This window comes from Lottia gigantea (assembly GCF_000327385.1).
Source record: "Lottia gigantea unplaced genomic scaffold LOTGIsca_15, whole genome shotgun sequence".
Lineage (NCBI taxonomy): Eukaryota > Metazoa > Mollusca > Gastropoda > Lottiidae > Lottia > Lottia gigantea.
The window spans coordinates 1,507,926-1,528,117 of NW_008707797.1; the positions used below are offsets into that span (position 1 = coordinate 1,507,926).

Genomic DNA, 20,192 nt, shown 5'->3' on the forward strand with positions numbered 1-20,192 from the left:
ATAAACACTTTATCACCACAACCAAAATTTACATAAATTAGAATTTACCTCGGTTTTCAACTAGATATGATAAATTTAAAATGGCGATTTAATATAAAATACGGAAAACTTTCAATACAGGGCAAGGTTGAAATCACAGACCTCTCATTATCAATAATCTTCTATAAAACACACTGAGATATGATTTCTATAGTTTGTGTCATTGCAAGGGTATAATAGGGCCCATTATCAAACCATTTTCAGTTTATTTTCATCACAGCTATATGAATTTGTCAGTGAACAGGGAAATGAACCCTCAAAAATACACATGGGGGCTATTTCACTGGAGTAAAATCAATCAACAAAATAGACAGTTTCTCACCTCTTTAGGAACAGAGGGCTTAGGGGGAACCCATTCTTTAGCTAAATATTTTTTATGTTCATATTTAGCCCGTATAAATGCTTCTAAAGCTCTATTATTAGGTTAAGAAAAACAATAAAAAATACAGACGCTTCTTTGTCGAAGAATTCCATGAATTGAATTGTAAGTAAAATGAAGTTATATGTTAAGAAGTGTAAGAATTGATAGGCAGTGCGAAAAACTGTGCAATGATGGACAAAGCCAGTGAAGCAGGTCTTCCTCATCAAGCTTATATCCTTTGTTTAAATCATGCTGCAAAATTTATCAAACAAGAGTTTTGAAAATAATGATATTTCTAAAATAAAATGTTCCAGAACTTGGAATATTTTCTGAAAAAGGATACGAATCTGTTTGTGGGCGTCTATAATTATCAGGCAGCTCGGCTTCATAGGCTGCACGGGCTCGACTATTTCCTATTTCCTGCATCATCTAAAAGATACAAATTAATCAAAATAAAGACAAACATGTTGATCTGCACTGGGTACTAAGATATTCTGAATAAAACATAACCAAACTTTTCCTATATCTCTTCGAAGTATCATTATGTGAAAGGGGCCAAGTAGTGGCCACCGAATTGTCAAGAGGGGCTGATAGGAATCAACAATAAGAAATTTGAAACTGGGCAGGCCAGTTTAATTTCTCCATCAAGTAATGTTATTGTTATTCCTTAAAGATAATGTAACTTGGAGTTCAGATTCAGTTTAATGAAATTTTTTATTTGAAGGGTTTTCTGTACGAATCAGAAGATTGATTACAAAATTTAAACTTACAGCAACTTGCTCTGGTAACCAGCTATCTAAATTCACAGACTTTACTCGACTGATGTGAACCCCTAGATTCCTGTGAATACCAGCACATCTTATACATAAAAATATCCCCAGATTCCATGACGCCCATCTCGGACCTTTATAAATATTAAATAATAGTTAAAAAATACTTGAAATATATTGCATGCATTGTTGGATTTGTGTAAGTGACCCCTCATAATCACTAGGCCATGTTTTCTTTATAAGAAGCCAGGTTAATTGGATAATCACTAAGTCTAAAGCCAATTAGATCTCAGGTAATTAGGCTATCATTGATTACTAATTAACAAGATTTAATTAACTTGTCTAGAACAGATGGTCTTCCAATTGAGGCAACTGGTCATAGTAACTGTATGTAGGCCTATTGGAGGCTTATATGCTTCAATTTAGATTCCATAATACATAATAGGTAAAGAATTTGCCCCTCCCCCAAAAGGTTACACTGGAAACAGTTCCACTTCCAGACTAACAAAAATGGCAACCGGATTTACTGCATAAAACATTGTAGGCCTACATAGAATTTTGAATCTCAGCACATATGTTTCGAATAAAACGAAGATATCAGTACAAAGACCTAAAGGCTAGGACACTCCTTGTGAAAAAAAGGTTCAAAATGACACATCGACTGTTTTGATGTCGAAACTCTGAGCTCAATGTATGTTATCTTCACAGCTCCACACGGCGTCCATTTCTGACAAAAGACTCACCTTTGGCGTCACAATCGACGCAGTATTTGTTGTCTTCATCTTTGAGTAAAGCAGAAAGGATGGCCTGGAATTTCTCCTGTTGGGCTTTTGCCTTTTCTTTTTCAAATCGACTCATGATTTCGATGATAATTTTTCTTTTCTTGTGATAAATTTGAGACAGGGGCAGATAACTACATATAAACTTCCGGTTGGTGGAGGAATACAAAAATTTTAATGTACCGCACGCCTCAAGATTGTCATTTGATTTCAGTTCAGAATCATAAGATAGATTGAGAAAATTGTCCACAAATGATAATATGAACATTGTGTCAGCTTATCAAGAAAATTCATCAAGGGACTACTTTTGTTAAACTAATTAAACCGAATTACCGATAACGTCATTATAAACAAGGGAGTTAATGCGTTTACCCGACTCAGACCTCGTTTAACTCTCTGATGATTTGGACTCACTCCACTAATTCATTTGCCATCTCTTCCCATGTTAAAACACGAAATTCAACCTTCTATAACTTTTTCCAGAAATCTCGTTGAAAGCTTTCCAATATGTCGAATGAAAGCCTGACCAATTCTCAATGTCTCCTAAAAAATTCATTATATGATGACCATGAAAATTTTGAGCTACTAAAATTGAAAGTAGACTACTACCGGTTATACTCATCCGCTAGAGTTTGGCACTTCACAAAACGACTATTTTTAGAATTAGCCTTCCGCCTTTAAGTCTCTCATCATCTCACCAAATCTGAAAGATAATGCAATTTCAGACATCAAATTCCAAATCTAGACCAAATTTTACCCAAAAATAGGCAGGCAAAAACCCCAAAAGGGAGAGAGAAAGAAGATTTCTAAAAATAGCCTGGACTACATTCCTATACAATCATTTGCATAAAATGTTTTAGTGGAGTGAGTCCATTTGAACGCCTCACTACAAATGAATTAAACACATGGGCACGAAACTAGTATCAAATGTATATATGTCTATCATATTTTGAAATCGACGACGTGTCGATCAATAAACTCGATATCACAGCAGTCGATGTGTATACTGTATATAAAAAAATCCCCCAAATTTTAATTTTTTTTTTCATTTAATAACTTTTAAGATATTTACAATACATTAATATTCATGATCAAAAAAAAGAAACTCAAAACCTAACAATGATTACTAATGAAGTTTAAATCATAGTCAAAGATCTATTACAGCCAATTTGGGGTTTGTTTCTCAAAAAATGTTGCGATAAATTTTTGCCCAAATGAGAGTGAGATGTATGAAAACTACAAAACACAGATTCTTCATTACAATTTTTACAAACTGAGATGGGGTTCAAAACTGAATTAAAACTTCAAACATAAATAAACCAGATAGAAATAACAAACAAAAAAATTGTACAAAATATGTACGACATGGCTACAGGGCTGTTGATTTGGCCCTATTTGCCGGACATGACTGACGGAGCAATATCCTCTATCGGACATCAAGTATAGGTTAGCCGTTACAAGTCATTCAATATCTTTCAAATGCAAAATAATAGCTCTTAATGTTAAGCCTTCAGAAGGTTTGAAAATAAAGTACAAAATGTCTTCAACTCCAGTTTACAGATTTTATACAAATATTAACAATACAAAACACATTTCAGGCCATTTTGATCCCCTGAACGTTTTTCTGTAAATTAACAATTTCTTTTTCTTGTCGTAATTTTTCAGAGTTGAAGGCCTGTTTGTTTATTTTCTTCTCAGCTCTCCGAACCTGGAAATAAAGAGGTGAAAATGTGAGCATAAGAAAATAATACAGCAGTGAGTGACCTACTTCTCTGAAAGATGGGATCATTTATTCAGCTTAGTGACTCCCTGCAGCTTCCCAGTTGCAAAATTCAGTCCAAGAAAGAAAGAAGATAAATGTTTTTCACAAGGATAACAAGGATTCTATCTACCAGATACCAGATCTAACCTTATCTCATTTGATTCACTTCATTTTCAAGAGTGAGGACCATGCCCTACCATTCCAGTAACACCAGTCACAGTAAGCAAAGCTTTTCAACCACCATTTCCAAATTTGCAGAAGACAAAATATGTGCTAATGATGTCCACCCTACAGAGCACCTGCTATCAATAACAACAAAATAAATATACAGACCTTTCTTTCATCTTTAACAGCTTGTTTTCTCGCTTTCTTTTCTTCGGTTGTTTCCCCTTTCGGTCTATATGTACTGGCAGTGTCAGCTTTCCGCGATTCACGCATCTCTTTTTCTATCTGTTTCCGTGTTAAGCCTGGTAAGCCTAGACTACCTTGCGGAATTCCCAGTCTGGAGGTTAATTTTATTTTACCGTCCTGAAATATGAACATAAAATAATATAACAATCTAAATAAATTAAGCCAGTTAAGAACACCCTATATTTGATCCTAAAGTTTTCTGTATTTCAAAAAAAAAGATAATGTTTGGTTTAAGTTCTATACAAAGGTACAGAAAATATCCCCAAGCGACACATAATGATAACGTTAGTGATTTTGACAATCTCTCAAAAATCACAAGTTTTCAAAAATTTTGAAAATAAAATATTACTATTAATATTACTCACCTTTTTTGGTTCTGATATCATTTTAGGATGGTTATATAAATTAGAATAGGTACCTGAAATTAGAGGAAATACAGTGTCAATTGTGGAAAAGAAAAATATTACAAACAATGTTAAATGGGCAGTCTAATTTGATTCAAACGTGACAAACTGAGCTTTTTATGTGTGAAACTATTTCAAACCCTTTGTTCAGCTGAAATTTATGCAGGATCACCTAACTTTTACACACCAACAGAGATTAGAAGATAAGACTCCCATGTTACAGTATTTTCTATTCACATCTCATAAGGCAAGTTTGTAACATGGCAAAAGCTTTCATCTAGAAGAGCCCAGAAAACTTCAGGCTTTCCATATTGAAGAGCCAATATAACTTACTCAAAATAGATTCACAATCCCATTTTTCTTTTGGTTCTTCAATAGTAAGATCCATCATATCATCTTCTTTTTCTGAATCCACATCATCTTCATTAATCAGGATTTCTTTTTCATCTACAATTTCTCGCAGTTTTCTGAAAAAATATCATTATATGATAATTTTATTTATATTTGCAAGAACGGATCTAACAGTGGAGGGTTTCATACTGTCATAGGTTAGGAAAAACATTTTTGGGGTGAGACAATAAGCTAAGGCCTCCTGATACTACAGACCATGCTTGTTAAATAATGCAGAACAGTTGAAAATTGAAAAAGTGTATGCTAACGCCACCTGTTCCCATATTCAACAATTTCTAGATCTTACTTATTTTTCTCCTTCCTATCCTTCTGGAAGTCTTTGAGTATTTCCTTCATCAGGGCACTTTTAGTAGAAATGGAACCATCGATATCTTCTGTGTCTAAAGCTCCGATCTCTTCCTCATAATACTGCTCATAGAACTACAATATAAAATCAAACCAGAAATATTAAAACAGAATCTGTAAATCTCTTTACAATGAATATATTGAGGACTATTTTAAAAGTAATAATATATTGTTATTCACATTTCAATATATGATGATTTATCAAACAGCTACCTGTTAATGTAATAAAATACTATCACTTCTATCAAGTGGTTGAGTATTTGCTGATTTTCTGCATTTTATCTTTTTAATACTGCCACAAGGCTCAGGAATTCAGTAGATACCTTAGTTACGACTATATCAAAGAAATTGAAACTTATGTAAACAAACCTTCTCAAATCTGTCATCTAAAAGTGTTAAACCTTCGTTTCTCCTTATCACTGATGATGTCATAGAATAATTCGTAAATCGCGATTTCGTTTCTTCTTTATCCAAATTTTCCTCTCCATCAAAATCATCATTTTCACTGAACATATCGTCTTCGTCAGTTTCAAAATCTGAACCAGAGTCATCTTCTTTATTTTCTTCTCTGAAAATATAATGGAAAAATTTATAGTTGTTCATTCTAATCAAAATGCCTCCAATTGTCATCCGTGACTTTTCAAAATTGACATTTTCTAATAAGACTACTGTATTTCTTAAAATCTAGATTTGATTTCATTTTCCAGAAGGCCTCTATTTTTATTAGAACCATAGAGTTACCTACCCTTCCATGTTCTCTTCCCCTTCAACAGGAGCGTTGGCTTTCGTAATAAAATCATCATCTAGCAGATTGTCCTCATCATCAAAATCAAAATCATCATCAAGACCAGCTACGATATCAGGATCCCATTCAATTAGTGGACCTGTTAATCATATCATCATAAAAATATTAATATTAAAATAGTTAATTTCATAGCTCAGCTGTATTTGTCGTTCAAAATGTTAAGTTTACTTCATAAATGATTTTAGAACCTAACCCACTATTTCATCCAATCAGCATGGGCTAAATTTTCTATTCAATGAAATTTATTCTCAATCATGTTACATTTTGATTGACAGCTAGCTTTAGGTGGTTTGTAAGTTAGTTCAAAATAAGTCCCTTGGCTTCCTCCTCCCACTTCTTAAACGTTAAAATTTTTGCTATTAAATATGTTCTAGCAATCAATATTGCTTCAATCCATTTCAAATTAGTTTTCAACTCTTACCTTTCCTAGGAGCTGCTTTATTCAACATTCCAGTTTTAGCCTGAACTTCTGATCCAAAAACAGATGATGGTAAAGTTATATTAGATTTCGTCTTTTTCTCTTCTGTTTCCGTCTCATCTTCCTCTTCTTCTTCTTCGCCATCTTCTTCCCTATCACCATCTTTCTTTTCTGATTTCTGCAAAATAATTTATAAATTTTATTATCAAAATATACCTTCAAAAGTTACTATCAAATAAATCATATGGAGGTCTAAATATATATCTATTCATGTGGTTTTTAAACAGATGAATCAATATGCTGCTTCACAGTAACAAAACTGGTGAATATTATAAAAATATAGGCCCACGAGACAACACTTCTCATATGAAAAAGATTGTTTTGATTGGCTTATATTCAAAACCGAATTGAATTATATTCAATCATGGTCCCATCTATAGGCGGTTGTGGTTTATTACCTTAGATGTAGACGGTTTAGGCTTGTCAGATTTGGAGATTATTACCTTAGAAGTAGACGGTTTAGGCTTGTCAGATTTGGAGATTATTACCTTAGAAGTAGACGGTTTAGGCTTGTCAGATTTGGAGATTATTACCTTAGAAGTAGACGGTTTAGGCTTGTCAGATTTGGAGATTATTACCTTAGAAGTAGACGGTTTAGGCTTGTCAGATTTGGAGATTATTACCTTAGATGTAGACGGTTTAGGCTTGTCAGATTTGGAGATACGGATCCTCTCTATCGGTTCCAACTCAGAAATTTCATTGGCATCCCGAAGATGTTGTAGATAATTATATTCATCTTCATAAAACACACCAAATTTTCTTTCTTCCTCTTTCCTAGCCTCCTGAAATGTAAAGGCACGATATATATACATCTGTGAATCAATGTTTCATGATATGAAACGAGATTCCATGAAATGAAAGACTAGAAATATTATAACAGAACCTGAAACATGTTGTTACTTATGTTGCTGCTGATGGCAATATATGGACTAGATCTATACCAGTATAATTTAAAATCTTTACCCTTTCATTAATAGGCAGTAGAACTCTGGTTCCAACATCATCATTAGCAATCAGAGGATCACGCTGACTTCTATGAACCAATGAGAACGTAACTGAATTCTTCTTGTCTATAAACTTCTTCTTCTTCTTAGGCTGTAATTAAAAAAAAGGATTATTTTATACATCTATGGAAAATACTAGACTCAGCCTACAGACACAGGCTACAAATAACCATTATTAGCCATAGCATGTGATGTGGACTCTCTGGATGAGATGCATTGCCTACAAATTAAAAGAAAAGGCTGTAGAATAGATACACTGTTAACTAATAAACCATTATATCATTATTGGCCATGTGTCACACAGGATGAACAGGTTGCTGACAAACCAAAATCCTTCACGGAGGCTACTTGATTATAAAACACGATAAGCCATGTGGACTCTCAGTGGTGACTCCAAGGGTTTGGCATCCCCAGTCCACAAGTTAAGAGTGGCTACCGTACTTGAAGAAGGGTAAGCAAGCACTGTCATTATTAGCATAATAAAATTAAACTTGAAACTGTGTAAGATACCGTGAGATATCGTTATTTTTGAATTGAATGTTGCTAACTTAGTGAACGTTCATCCAACTCGCCATACCATAACACCAAATATCTCTCATACGTACCATTTTGATGGAATTTGTTATATTTCAAGAAATTGGAAATAAACACACGTGCAGCGGAAGTGATCAATGTTTACAATTTTACAAATTAGGAATCCATGCGAAAACGGAAAACGAAATATTAGATTTCTTTAAAAAAGAAAAGCCTCTCTCAAATTGACTTATATCATAAGATTTGACTTATTTTAAATTTTCCTAAGCAAAATTTCATTAATGTTTCTTAGAATATTAATGGTGCTGGCTGTAATATTGAACGAATTAAAAATTTGTACGGAATTGATCTATTTTTGTAGTCTCGGTTTTCAAAAAATAAAAAACCATAAGATGTAAACGTCTGGATGTGGAGTATAAACAAAATGTCGAAGACTGTAAATCCTGATGACGTTTACAAAGAAAGAGTATCAATGAAAGATGACATGAAATGCCCAGATGGAAAATATTGGACGAGGTGAACCTATTCAGCTTTTATTTACTGCTTACGGATCCTTAGAAAATCGCATTGATCTCATAGATCTACTAACGGAATGTGAAATGAAAAAATAAATATTATTTTGGTGTCCGTAATTTGTCAACTTCTTGTCCACCAAACAGCATTGGCTCTTGTTGTTTGTAGATCTATTTCGAAAGCAGCTAACACTTTTGTCTTAAATGATGGGGGCTTTTGTCCAAGAAGTTATGGTAATGATGCAAAATTGCAGAAGGACTCTCGTGCCAAAAAAGCGCTATTGATTGTCAGTTCTTCAGATTTCTTGATCATCTTATTATAATGTGATTATTTTTTTCTGTTACAGGCAAGAGAAGAGAAAATGGGCAGTAGGATTGTTTCTGGGTACCGCCATGTTATATTCCTCCCGGACAATCATGCCCCTGTCCATAGTTACAGTGTCAGAAGAAATGGGGTGGGATAAAACTGAAGCTGTAAGTACAGTACTTTAGTTGCCTAAAGTTCATTAGCTGCTACAAAGGTTTTGCCAATATGTTGTTTTGGATTCCCAGTTTTGTATTGCAGTTTTGATCATTAAACTTGTTTTTTTTCATTATTGACAGCTTAAGATCCCCCCACAGGAAGCTGCAGTTGATCAGTGAGTTAAATGCTTGCTCAGGGTGGAGATAAAACCTTTGAATCATTCCATGACCATGAAGAATTTAACGAAATTGAAGAATTTTGACCTTTCTAACTAACAAGATGTCATTATGTTTTCTATTCTTTTTTGTTCCAGGGCACAGTACTGTCAGCTTTTTTCTGGGGTTACACAATGACCCAGTTTCTAGGAGGGTATTTGAGCGACCGTGTAGGAGGGGATGTGGTGATACCCATAGCAGCCTGTCTCTGGGGGCTGATCACATTCTGGACCCCACAGTTAGCCTACGCAGCCTCTGATAAACATAATGCCCTGTATATAGTGGTATTGACTAGGGCGTTACAGGGTATATTTCAAGGTGAGTGGACATTATGATGTTATAATTAGCAAAAACAACCCCAGAAAACTCCCACCCTTTCAACTAAACACTTATGATCAAAGTTTGTCAAAAGCATACAAAGTTTCAGGCAATAACTGGAGCTTTTGATAAATTTTGATTTTAAGCATTTTGTGACACAGGGGTTAAGACAGTCCACTTGAAGATATTCTCTGACAAAAATATGTGAATTGCCAAATAATGTGTTGAAAGCAAGGTAATTAGAGATCAAAGCAATAGAATTTGATGTTTGAAAGGCAAATACAAGTCAGGACCAAATCAAAGTTAAAGAATGAAAATACAAGGCTTGGTTTTGAAGTCAATATTGGTTTGTTGCTTCATTAGAGTTCATATAAAGCTAGCTTGGTATATTCAGACAAACTCTCAAGACTGTAAGAGAATACCTTGATTTCCTCAAAACTCATGTTGAACAAATTTTTATCCCGCAAGATAGGCATATTCACACTAATAAACAAACAAAAAACACGTGTGTCAATATGTTTTGAAGCAATTTGATCCCCAATCTAAATTCCGACTGTCTTTAGGATTTCAAATGCCGGCTACAACTAGCATGATCAGCAGACATGTTGATAGATCACGTGCCATCTACACGTCAACAGTTGTCACGGGCAACTTTGTAGGGTAAGTCAAGGGAGATCACTCTAGGTAGAGAGAAAATATTGGGTTACACTATCACGATTTGACTGTTTTGAAATCGGCTCTGGTATTTTTTTTTCTTTCCTGTTTTATTTAAGCCATTTACATTTTAGATCTAACAACATTTGTAAGCAATGTGTGTTCTAAATTTGTGTTAATTGAAGGTTTGCATGAATTATGCCAAATCGTTATACAATCAAACTTAAAAGAGTTCTAGAATGAGTGAAGTTGCCCATACCAAAAAAGGAAACAAAATATCTGGAGCTGTATTTTAATCAGATTCTATCATGGTTTTGATGTTTAGCGACACAAGGGTGATTTAAAAGTAGTAATATGGAAGTCTTTCTGTTTATGATGGTTTATTTGGCTATATATAGTCTTTTAGTATATAATATCAAAGATATAATGCACGGTATGGAAGGACCGTCTTAGACCATCTTGGATGAGTAATTATCATTTCACAAACTACAATCCAAATTTCCTAAGGTTCTGCCTACATTTTTTTTTATCACCCTCAGCTCGCTACACCAAGTTTTGTTTGGTTTTGACTATAATTTTACCCAAAGTAGTTCTAATGTTCAAATTTGACAAAAATTCTGCTCTCAGGTCTGAGTTATTTCCCTTGCTTTTAACTCTATAAGTTGCAAGATTTAATTGTAGCCTGATATGTTTGGTATATTCATATATTATATACAAATATTTAAGAATAAATTTTTTCTGAGTAATTCATTAAAACCTTAGTTGGATACAACAAATTCCTTTATGAAGTAAAGATTTCTTCTATGACTTCAGATTTCTCTGTGACTTCAAAAGAACTTCTCTATATTCACAATTTTAGACTTCTTCTATGACTTCTAAGTTTATATACTTTTTGACTTCTATAGAATCTTCTATGTTTTCAAAAATATTTTGTCACTTCTTTCATGACTTCATCAGGATCTCACATGACTTCAATGGATTCTGCTATGACTTCAATAGAATCATCTTTGAAATATTCTGTGACTTCTCTAGAATCTTATTTTACTTCTATATATAATCTTATATAACTTTTATAATATGGTGTGACTTCAATGGAGACCTTCCTTATATATAAAAACATTGGTGACTTCTCTAGAATCATTTATGACTAATCGATGTGATGTCATTTCCTTACTTTTATTGAAACTTCTTTGACTTCTCTAGAATCCTCACGACTGATCAAATATTCTATGATGTCATATCCTTCTAGTGTTTTATTTCTATCTGATATATATTTAGGTTTTCATTTTCCAAGTATGACTAGCCTAGTCTCTAAAAAAACGACCCAAACAGAAAGATCGTCAACTTTTGTTGCCATTGCTACTGGGTCTACTTTTGGGTAAATTTTAGTTTTTATATTAACCTTTGTCTGTGTTTTTACTAACTATCCACGTCTGGTAGATTTAGAGCTGAGAGAATGACATTTTTTTGGTTAATAATCAGCGCTACGTCTTTCTTTCAAGAAAAATTGCTCAAAAGTAACAAACATATACTTTTCATCATGAAAAAATTTCTGTGTAAAAAAAATTGGCTATTAGAACCATTGGTTGTAGACAATTTTTTGAAAAATTATTTCAACCGATAAAAACTGTTCTTAACCTAATATGGCAGACGTGATCATTGACCGTCATTCTCCCAGTTATAAATTAGTATTTAGTTAGACATATTTTAATTAGATGTTAGATTACAGTTGATGCTCATACAGTTTTATTCAGAGTTCATAGGTCGGTTTAAAAAATAGAATTTTAAGGAAATCTTTCTGTTAAGAAATAAATAACATGAATAGAAAAGACAAATAAACTTTGAGACTCAAAAATAGTAATAAGATACGATAGAACACATACATCAAGAAAACACTAAAAATAATATGAACTATGAACTCTTAATCAGAGCTGAATTAGCATCTTTACTTTCTTTTCTGAGTCTTTATACCTCCTCCTTGTTTCACTAACAGTTTTATAGCTTGACTTGATTCAACAAGGGAATGTGAGTCAGTCTACATCTACCCCTTGATACATCTGTATTATATTCTCACCAGGAGGTAAAACACAAGCCTCATTGATGTTATATAGTCAAAAACCAGTTCCTGAATCCTCTTCTGTCTCAGTCAACGTATGATTGGTCCATGTTTTATTTTCCAACCAATTAGAATCTTGGAAACAAATTTTACACCAAAAATGATTCTGAAGAATACACTTTTGATAATCAACCCCGTTTGTAGCTGGATTTCTAAATTGCAATTAGGGTATACTGCCTTAAAGGATGTTGTGTAGTATATCAAGGGCTTAATCTCGATTGACTCACACACCCTTCATGGATTAAGTTGAACTTAGACTTCGACTCGTTGCGATTGTCGATTAATATTGTGGTTTGATCTACAGGGTTTCACTATCCCAGTATGACTAGTATGATATCCCGTAAAGTTATGGAACATGAACGTTCGTTGACGTACAGTGCCGTAGCAACTGGATCTCATGTAGGGTAAGCTAGCTTCGCTTCATTTCCTTCCATTTCATTGGCTGAAATTACGCTTTTTGTCGTTGTATAGTGGGTGTCACTTTTCCTTCAAAAAAAAATCATCTGGTCCTGGCCAATTCCTAAATTAAGATCATTTCAACCAATTTTTTTCATTTTTTTCCTCTACCCCAAAATTTTTTGAAAGGGATGTGAAACCCATATTTGTTTTCCTATTTTTGTATACCTTTATGTCATTTCCCATTCAGTTCGGAGCTTGAAATCTGCTTGTTTTTAGCTTAATTTTAATTTTAAATCCCAAAATTTCAGATGAAATGAGGAAACGGTGAATCAGAAATTAAGAACTTGGTTTTTTTTTCTGTGTTTCTATTTATTTGGTTGTGGCTTAAAATCACCATATGACTTTCCATTTTACATCTTCATTGAAAATGGTCGAGAAATGAATTTGTTACAATGAAGTTGTGTAATAGAATGTCATTACGTATTTTAAGACTGTGGTTGTTTGTTTCCTTTTTATTATAAACACACTTACGTTGGCCTGTTCCCTGCTTTTTATTTTCAATCCTGAAAGATATTGATGCTTTTATTTTTATTTTTAACATTTGTTCACAATTTTTCAATGTAGTCTTATGATATGTTATTGAACATGTTTCGAAAGATTCTGAATGCTGATGAAAGCCTAGATTATTCTCAAATATTAAAGTTTTGTAAGAGTAACAATTTAACAATTTTTGAAAAGCTGTATTTCTGAAATAAATGTATGATGTATGAATGTCAAATGAATATTTTGTTTTTATTTTAGAACCTTACTAACAGGAAGCTTGGGGTCCTTTTTATTAGACAGATACGGGTGGAACATGCCCTTTTATTTTATAGGTAAGTTGTTGCTTTAAGTGAAGAGGTTTCACAGCCTTTGAAGGTTATTATACGTTTATTATAGCTCCTATTTATACCATCTCATTGGGGCGTGAGAATTAAACCCCAGCAAAACCTCTTCAGTTCAGCAGAGATTGATTTCATCAGAAAGTCTTAAACATACTATCACAAAAAAAAAAACCCAGACGGGCCGATTTTAATTGTGACCTTTGACCTTTTCAGGAGGGTGTAGTATATTATGGATGTTGGGGTTGAGATATTTCTTAATTAAAAAACATCGTCTGAATAATATTAACGTGAGATTAGACGAGGGACCGAACCCAAATAAAATACGAGGTCAACCAGCTGTACCGTGGGTCACACTCTTCACTAAACCAGCTTTCTGGTAAGTAGTCTTTTCTTTCAAAGTTCAAACACCAGCCGTGTGACTCTATAGGTGGGGCAGAATTTGTATAGACCAAACCTTATTTTTCAAGTGTATCTAGGACACTGATAGCACCAACTTGCAACATTCTAATATACACTCTGATGACTATGGGTCATGTAATGGCTTCTGTTATGGGTCCTGTAAACTCAATAATGAAGGGGCATGTTTGATTTATTTTTGTTCTTTGTTTTTTTTTTCAGGTCATTAATAGTTGGTCATTTTTGTGAAAATAACGCTTTTTATATTTTATTGTCATGGTTACCAACATATTTTCATGAAAATTTTCCCCATGCCAAGGTAAGTCTTTAGGGGAAGGGATGAGAATTTCATCTTGCTGATATATTGATTGAGTCCCTCCCCATCTTTGTAAAAGCCACGCCCCTATTGATTATAGATGGGACAGCAATTCACTTTATACTTTTAGCTTTGTAGGGTGGTGATCATAACAACCTCTTTCAGCATCAATATTTAAATTTTGCATCATAATGCGAGGTTTACCTACTACAGTGAAACACAGTAGAAATTTGAAGAAATGATAGTCCCCTCAAATAATTGTTTTTACTTTATTTTGAATTTGATTTCAGGGCTGGGTTTTTAATGTGGTACCATGGGTAGTAACTATACCCAGTTCATTGTGTAGTGGGTGGATAGCTGACCATATGATTACTAAAGGTAAGGATTTTATAATGTGGGGGTAGGGAGGGGAGGGGATGGTAGGGTAAGGATGTTTAAGAGAGGTGGAGGGGTAAGTAACTATACCCAGTTCATTGTGTAGTGGATGGATAGCTGACTATATGATTACTAGGGGTAAGGAGTTTTGAGACAGGGGGAGACAAGGGTAGGGGGGAAAGAAATTTAATGTGATAACTTTAATTGAGAAATAAGATACAAGTGAAAAAAAAACAGTAAGATAGTGCTGCTGTCATGGCAAAATTTTACTCATTGTACACAGTAGGACATTGTTTGTTTTCATTAACCCATTCTGGAGCATTTCATCTCATTTTATATTATTTTTATTTTAGGTTATTCTGTCACATTTGTCCGAAAATTGATGGAGGTAGGTCACTCTGTGTTGAACATGTCAAAATATTTTTAAAATTAGTTTTATCGTTATTCCATAACAAGTACTTAAAGGAATTCAAAATGGGTTTTCAAGTTTTATATATTTGTTTTATCATCATATTGTCAAAATACCTTGTTTCTGTCATTATAGAGTGTGGCCTTATTAGGAACATCGTGTTTTTTAGTGTTAATATCATACACTACAACCTATGCTGGTTCCTTAACGTGTATGGCTATAGCTATATCATGTTGTGGTTTTCATAACAGTGGGATATTAGTCAACCCTCAAGATATAGCTCCTAAACACGCTGGCTCCGTCTTCGGTAAGTTGGACTTGCTACTTTTTTAATGCTAAACTGCAGCTACAAATGTGACCAGCAAGTGAGAATTAAGCCCCAGCAAAACCTTCTTCAGTTCAGCAGAGATTGATTCATTTACAGTGTCTTTGTACAAAATCAAAAAGATATAGATATTGATACGTTTTTGGCAGCTCAAAATAATCAGAAAGAGTTCTCTGGGCCTTTAATTTATCAAATTTTGTGAGTATAAAATCTGAGTCCCAGCACCAATTTATTCCTGGCGACGGGAATGAATATGATCTTGTGTCTATATTGTCACAGAACATACAAATTGTATTTTGTATCTTGATATGAAATAAGGAATAAAATAAAAACACTAAAGTTTGTATGTTAAATAGAAATTGAAAGCTGTATTGTTTATTTATTTTCAGGTATAATGAATATGGCTGGAGCTATCCCAGGTAAAATTTTATTTGTTTTCTCTTCTAACAAATAACTTTTATAACCCCGCTTTGTGTTTTCTTTGAAGGTTTATTGAAGTGGTTAGATCATGAACCATGGAAACTAAATACTGATAATTTATTCACTGAATATATTTCAGGTTTTGTAGGGGTATATATCGCAGGACATATTTTAGAAGCCACAAAAAGTTGGAGTGCCGTGTTTAACCAAACAGCAGGTGTGTGTATGGTGGGATGGGTGGTCTTTATATTTTTTGGAACGGGCAAACAGATTATTTAAAGGTGGTATTCATGTGGTTTGTGATCTCTTAGACTTTGTATGGCACTTTTTGGAATAATAAGTGAGAAATGTGCATTGCCGATAATGGGAAGAATTATCATTTAATACATGCTACTGCCTATGAAAATCTCCACCCAAAATGGCATTTATTTGAACTGTGTTCGCAAACAATCTGCAGAAAATTTGGTACCATAATTAGTAAGCGAGTTTATTATGTATGTACCATAGTAAAATGATATAGAACATAGTCTCATCTGTGTAAATTGCCATCAAGAACCGCATGTGGATAATTGATGTTCCAAAATAGAGAGCTGATTCTTACTGATGTAGCTGAGCTAGCTTCTGGTACTTTCAAATCTGTACCTAGTTGGTTTATTGAAGTTTGGAATTTAACTATGATGCAGTAGAATGAATTTGAGAACTATAGTACGCTGATAATGATTACATGAGACTTGCAAGTATTTTGGGCAATTAAACCCCTCCCCCTGATTTCCCCCTGATTCTTACAACCGACCAATTCCATTTCTTCAACTAAACACCATACACCATTGCTCCTCCAGATATATTGCTTGTACCTCCGAACTATCATGTGAATTCCGCACTTCTATGGCTATGGGCCTGCCTATAGTAAACTTTGCAGGGCTGTGGGCCCGCCTATAGGGCTGTGTGAAGGGTAGAATAAGGGTAGGAATGAAGGTGAAAAAGTTGGTTGTGTCTGTGTTTATTAATTATTTATTGTATTGTGACATTGGTAAAGAATAACTGTTCTTGTATGAAAGGAAAGGTTGTAAAATGTATGCATGCGTATTATAGTCACAATTATACTGTAAATGATCATATGTTATTTAAGTATTGAAACATTTAGAGATTTTATTCATTCTCTCATATTTACATGTATTTTTGTGAGGATGTGACTAAGATGGATGATTAAATAATCTGTAAACTGTAATCTGTAATTAAGTTATATACTACTAATTTGACAGAGTCTAGCTGTTTCTTTATATTATAACTGGCTTTATAATTGTATTAAAGAGAGGGATTATCTTCTGAAATCAGATTAACTGGTTTCTCCTTTTAAAGGAATACTACCTCTTAGAATGTACATAAAATTTAAAGTCTCAAACTTTGTCAATATGAGTATATATTCATCAGTTAGACTTACAAGGTGTCATGACTAAAGAATAGAATCTCTATATAACACAATATATCTATTAAACTAAATAATTATTGAAACACGCTTCCAAAATTGCTTAGTTTAATGGATAATTCAATTTTGGTCATCCAAAGAGGTAGTATACCTTTAATAAGCATTCCCCTGAACACTTGATTAATACATCGTGTCCAAACCACACCCCGTCATACTTCCTCAGACCATGTCAAACCCTGTATTCATGATAGATGTTGATTGATATAGCTTTAAATAGATTTTCTTACTTGTCACAAAATAACATGAATAAACTCCAAGAATTTCAGATTCTCTATATTTACATTCACCATGATTCAACCACAAGAATTTATGTACAGAAATCAAAAACAATATATATTTGTAAGAATGACCCGGATAGGAATTGGTCAAATGTTGTGTTCATTATTATTATTATTATTTTATCTTGATATTCTATATATTTGTTATGTAAATAAAATATTGAGATTTTTACCAGAATTTCTTACTTCCCTAGCAAAAATAATTATACCAGAGTATGGGAACTCTCCAAAAGGAATGACAAACCCATCATCAACTGGCATCAGCTGGGACTCAAGAGCTTAGAGTTTGATGGCCTCGTAGACATTTTTGTCCACTAGCAGAATCAGACTAACCTTTTGGTCAGTCTATGTAATGTAACGTGCGACCAGAGGATCCTTAGTTTCGATAGTTTAAATAGCCCCTCACCCAAGAAACACCACACCCAAGAGATGCCATCTGTACACTGATTGTTGTCGTTAATATATTTACAGATAATCGCCATACCTCTTCAGATTTGGGATACAGAGGCATTAAAAGACAATGAAAATGTCACCTTCAAGGTTTAGCAACACATGTATATTGTACAAGCCACCTGAATTCAGAACACAAATTTCTGTGCGTTGGATCGAAAACCATTTCCATGCCCCATTAAGATAATATCAGGGTTGATATTGTGAAGATCACGATGACTATACTGTGGATGGGTAAAAAAACAAAATATTGTTGTTTCAGTCGAGAGTTGCCTGAATCAACAACTGATTACAGTGCAATTAACTTTTAAAAATCCCCTCTGTTACCCCTATACTTGAAAGTGATCCGTCTCTTATTCTGTAAATATTTGAGTTATGATCAATAAGGGAGGCTTTTGACATCACGATATTATCTGAACTGGTATCAAATTATAATCTATATCACAAGATAAAATAATAAGATACATCATTGATATACTTACACTTTATAATTTATATCAGTTTTCATAATTCATATATTCATTATCATATGTGGTATATATTTAGGGAACTTAATATTTGAAAACAAATCAGTACAAGCAAATTTGGAAATTTGGTATTATCAGTTGTGGTATCTTGATCGTGAGATTTGAATGTTATTTGAATATATAGGAGATATTTTGGAAGCTAGTGTTCAAGATTGTATGGAAAACGATTCTCTGTCCATTTTTTGACGTGCATATTTTGTATTCCTGATTTTTGTATAAATTTGTGTGTGGATATCAGAGTGGTCTTTGTTAACAAATCGGTATAAACAATCTGTGCATGTAAAACTGCCTTTGGATATATACAATGTTCTCTGGGAATTCCGTAATCTGAACAATCTGACTTTGAAGACTTGAAAGAAATTGTCTATGGATTTGTTACTGCTGTAGTAGATTGTTATAACATCTTTATGAGGAAAACTGATCTTGTATTTAAAATTTTCATTAAATCTTAGAACAGTTTTAGTGCTACAGGTAGATCGTGAAATTTGAAAATTACCTTTAGATATCAGGTTGTTCAAAAAATTAATGCATACCATCTTTGTGTAGAAACTATTTCGGATAATTCTGTGTGGTTTCTGACCAACAATAGAAATTCTCAATTTAGATAAATTTCAAAAATCAATCAATAAATATCACAAACAATAAGACAAATCATTAATTAGGGTTTGGACGGATAACTATTCCAAGCAGTTTGCGATCAACAATTCTTTCGTGGTCATAGAAACTTACTGGAACCAAGGAATTGCTTAAAGATCTAATATTATTTTGATCATTTCTCTCAATCATTATTCAACGAAATTTAATATACTTTTAGATAACGGTTTACTTATCTCGGTCTCGTCGCCATCGAATACGTGAAAAACTATACCTGTATCATTTCTCATCAATATATTATTATCTACAGTGTGATGTTTATCATGAGGGCAATAAGTGAAATTAACTGGGCATTATGAGTTATAAACAATATCTTTTTATTATTTATCTTTCTTTCATCTTTACCGACATCAGCACGGGTGAGTTTTCTAGATTCTTATCAACTATCACATCGTTCCTTTCTTAACACGACGATGACATGAAATGTCTGGGATCGAGAACAAAATCTAGTTACATCTATTTTCCAAAGTTTATATCGTTTTTCTTAACACGACCAACGAGTATATGAAATGTCTGGGATTAAAAAGAAAAACTAGGTAAAAATTTCCAACGATTCTCAAAAGGTTATACCGTTTTATAAGGGAACCGACGATATGGGAATAATCTTTTCAGGTCACCAAGAGTCGGTAAAGAACAGTCGATCTGCTGTGTATTGCGTTGAGATAACTTGGAAGGTTAAATCATTGATATATATTATATTATATAAATATCTTTCCCGGGTTACCACAAATCATCTCAACCTACAACATATCCGGCAAATTTCTGTAAAACTGTAAAACTTTATTCTGATATATTTTGCTGTTTGTTATAATTAAGGGCTGGAAGTATGTGAAGACCATTATATCAACTGTCCACAAGACCACTGTGGTGCCTACCCTCTCCAACCACTCTA

The 20,192-nt window shown here is 33.5% G+C and overlaps 3 protein-coding genes across 3 annotated transcripts; 1 reads left to right on the forward strand and 2 right to left on the reverse strand.

Annotated features, from left to right (window-relative positions):
* Window positions 1-397: 397 nt before the first annotated feature.
* LOTGIDRAFT_98657 (hypothetical protein) lies at window positions 398-2,013 on the reverse strand (the record flags this gene model as incomplete). The annotated part of the gene is made up of 4 exons (XM_009050436.1): window positions 398-452; window positions 744-829; window positions 1,171-1,304; window positions 1,914-2,013. Coding segments are annotated over 4 exons (375 nt in total), but the record flags the coding sequence as incomplete, so codon positions are not given.
* A 982-nt stretch (window positions 2,014-2,995) lies between these two features.
* On the reverse strand, window positions 2,996-8,234 carry LOTGIDRAFT_157842 (hypothetical protein). The gene is made up of 11 exons (XM_009050437.1): window positions 8,175-8,234; window positions 7,529-7,660; window positions 7,191-7,347; window positions 6,509-6,685; window positions 6,028-6,166; window positions 5,652-5,850; window positions 5,224-5,357; window positions 4,860-4,993; window positions 4,488-4,540; window positions 4,045-4,239; window positions 2,996-3,657 (listed from the first exon to the last, which is right to left on the reverse strand). The coding sequence occupies exons 1-11, from the start codon at window positions 8,175-8,177 to the stop codon at window positions 3,544-3,546; spliced, it is 1,437 nt and encodes a 478-aa protein (XP_009048685.1). The 5' UTR covers window positions 8,178-8,234; the 3' UTR covers window positions 2,996-3,543.
* A 726-nt stretch (window positions 8,235-8,960) lies between these two features.
* On the forward strand, window positions 8,961-16,184 carry LOTGIDRAFT_112031 (hypothetical protein; the record flags this gene model as incomplete). Its single annotated transcript, XM_009050438.1, has 11 exons — window positions 8,961-9,089; window positions 9,392-9,611; window positions 11,544-11,643; window positions 13,582-13,655; window positions 13,878-14,040; window positions 14,283-14,379; window positions 14,667-14,754; window positions 15,105-15,139; window positions 15,296-15,467; window positions 15,875-15,904; window positions 16,045-16,184. Coding segments are annotated over 11 exons (1,248 nt in total), but the record flags the coding sequence as incomplete, so codon positions are not given.
* Between the last annotated feature and the right edge of the window lie 4,008 nt (window positions 16,185-20,192).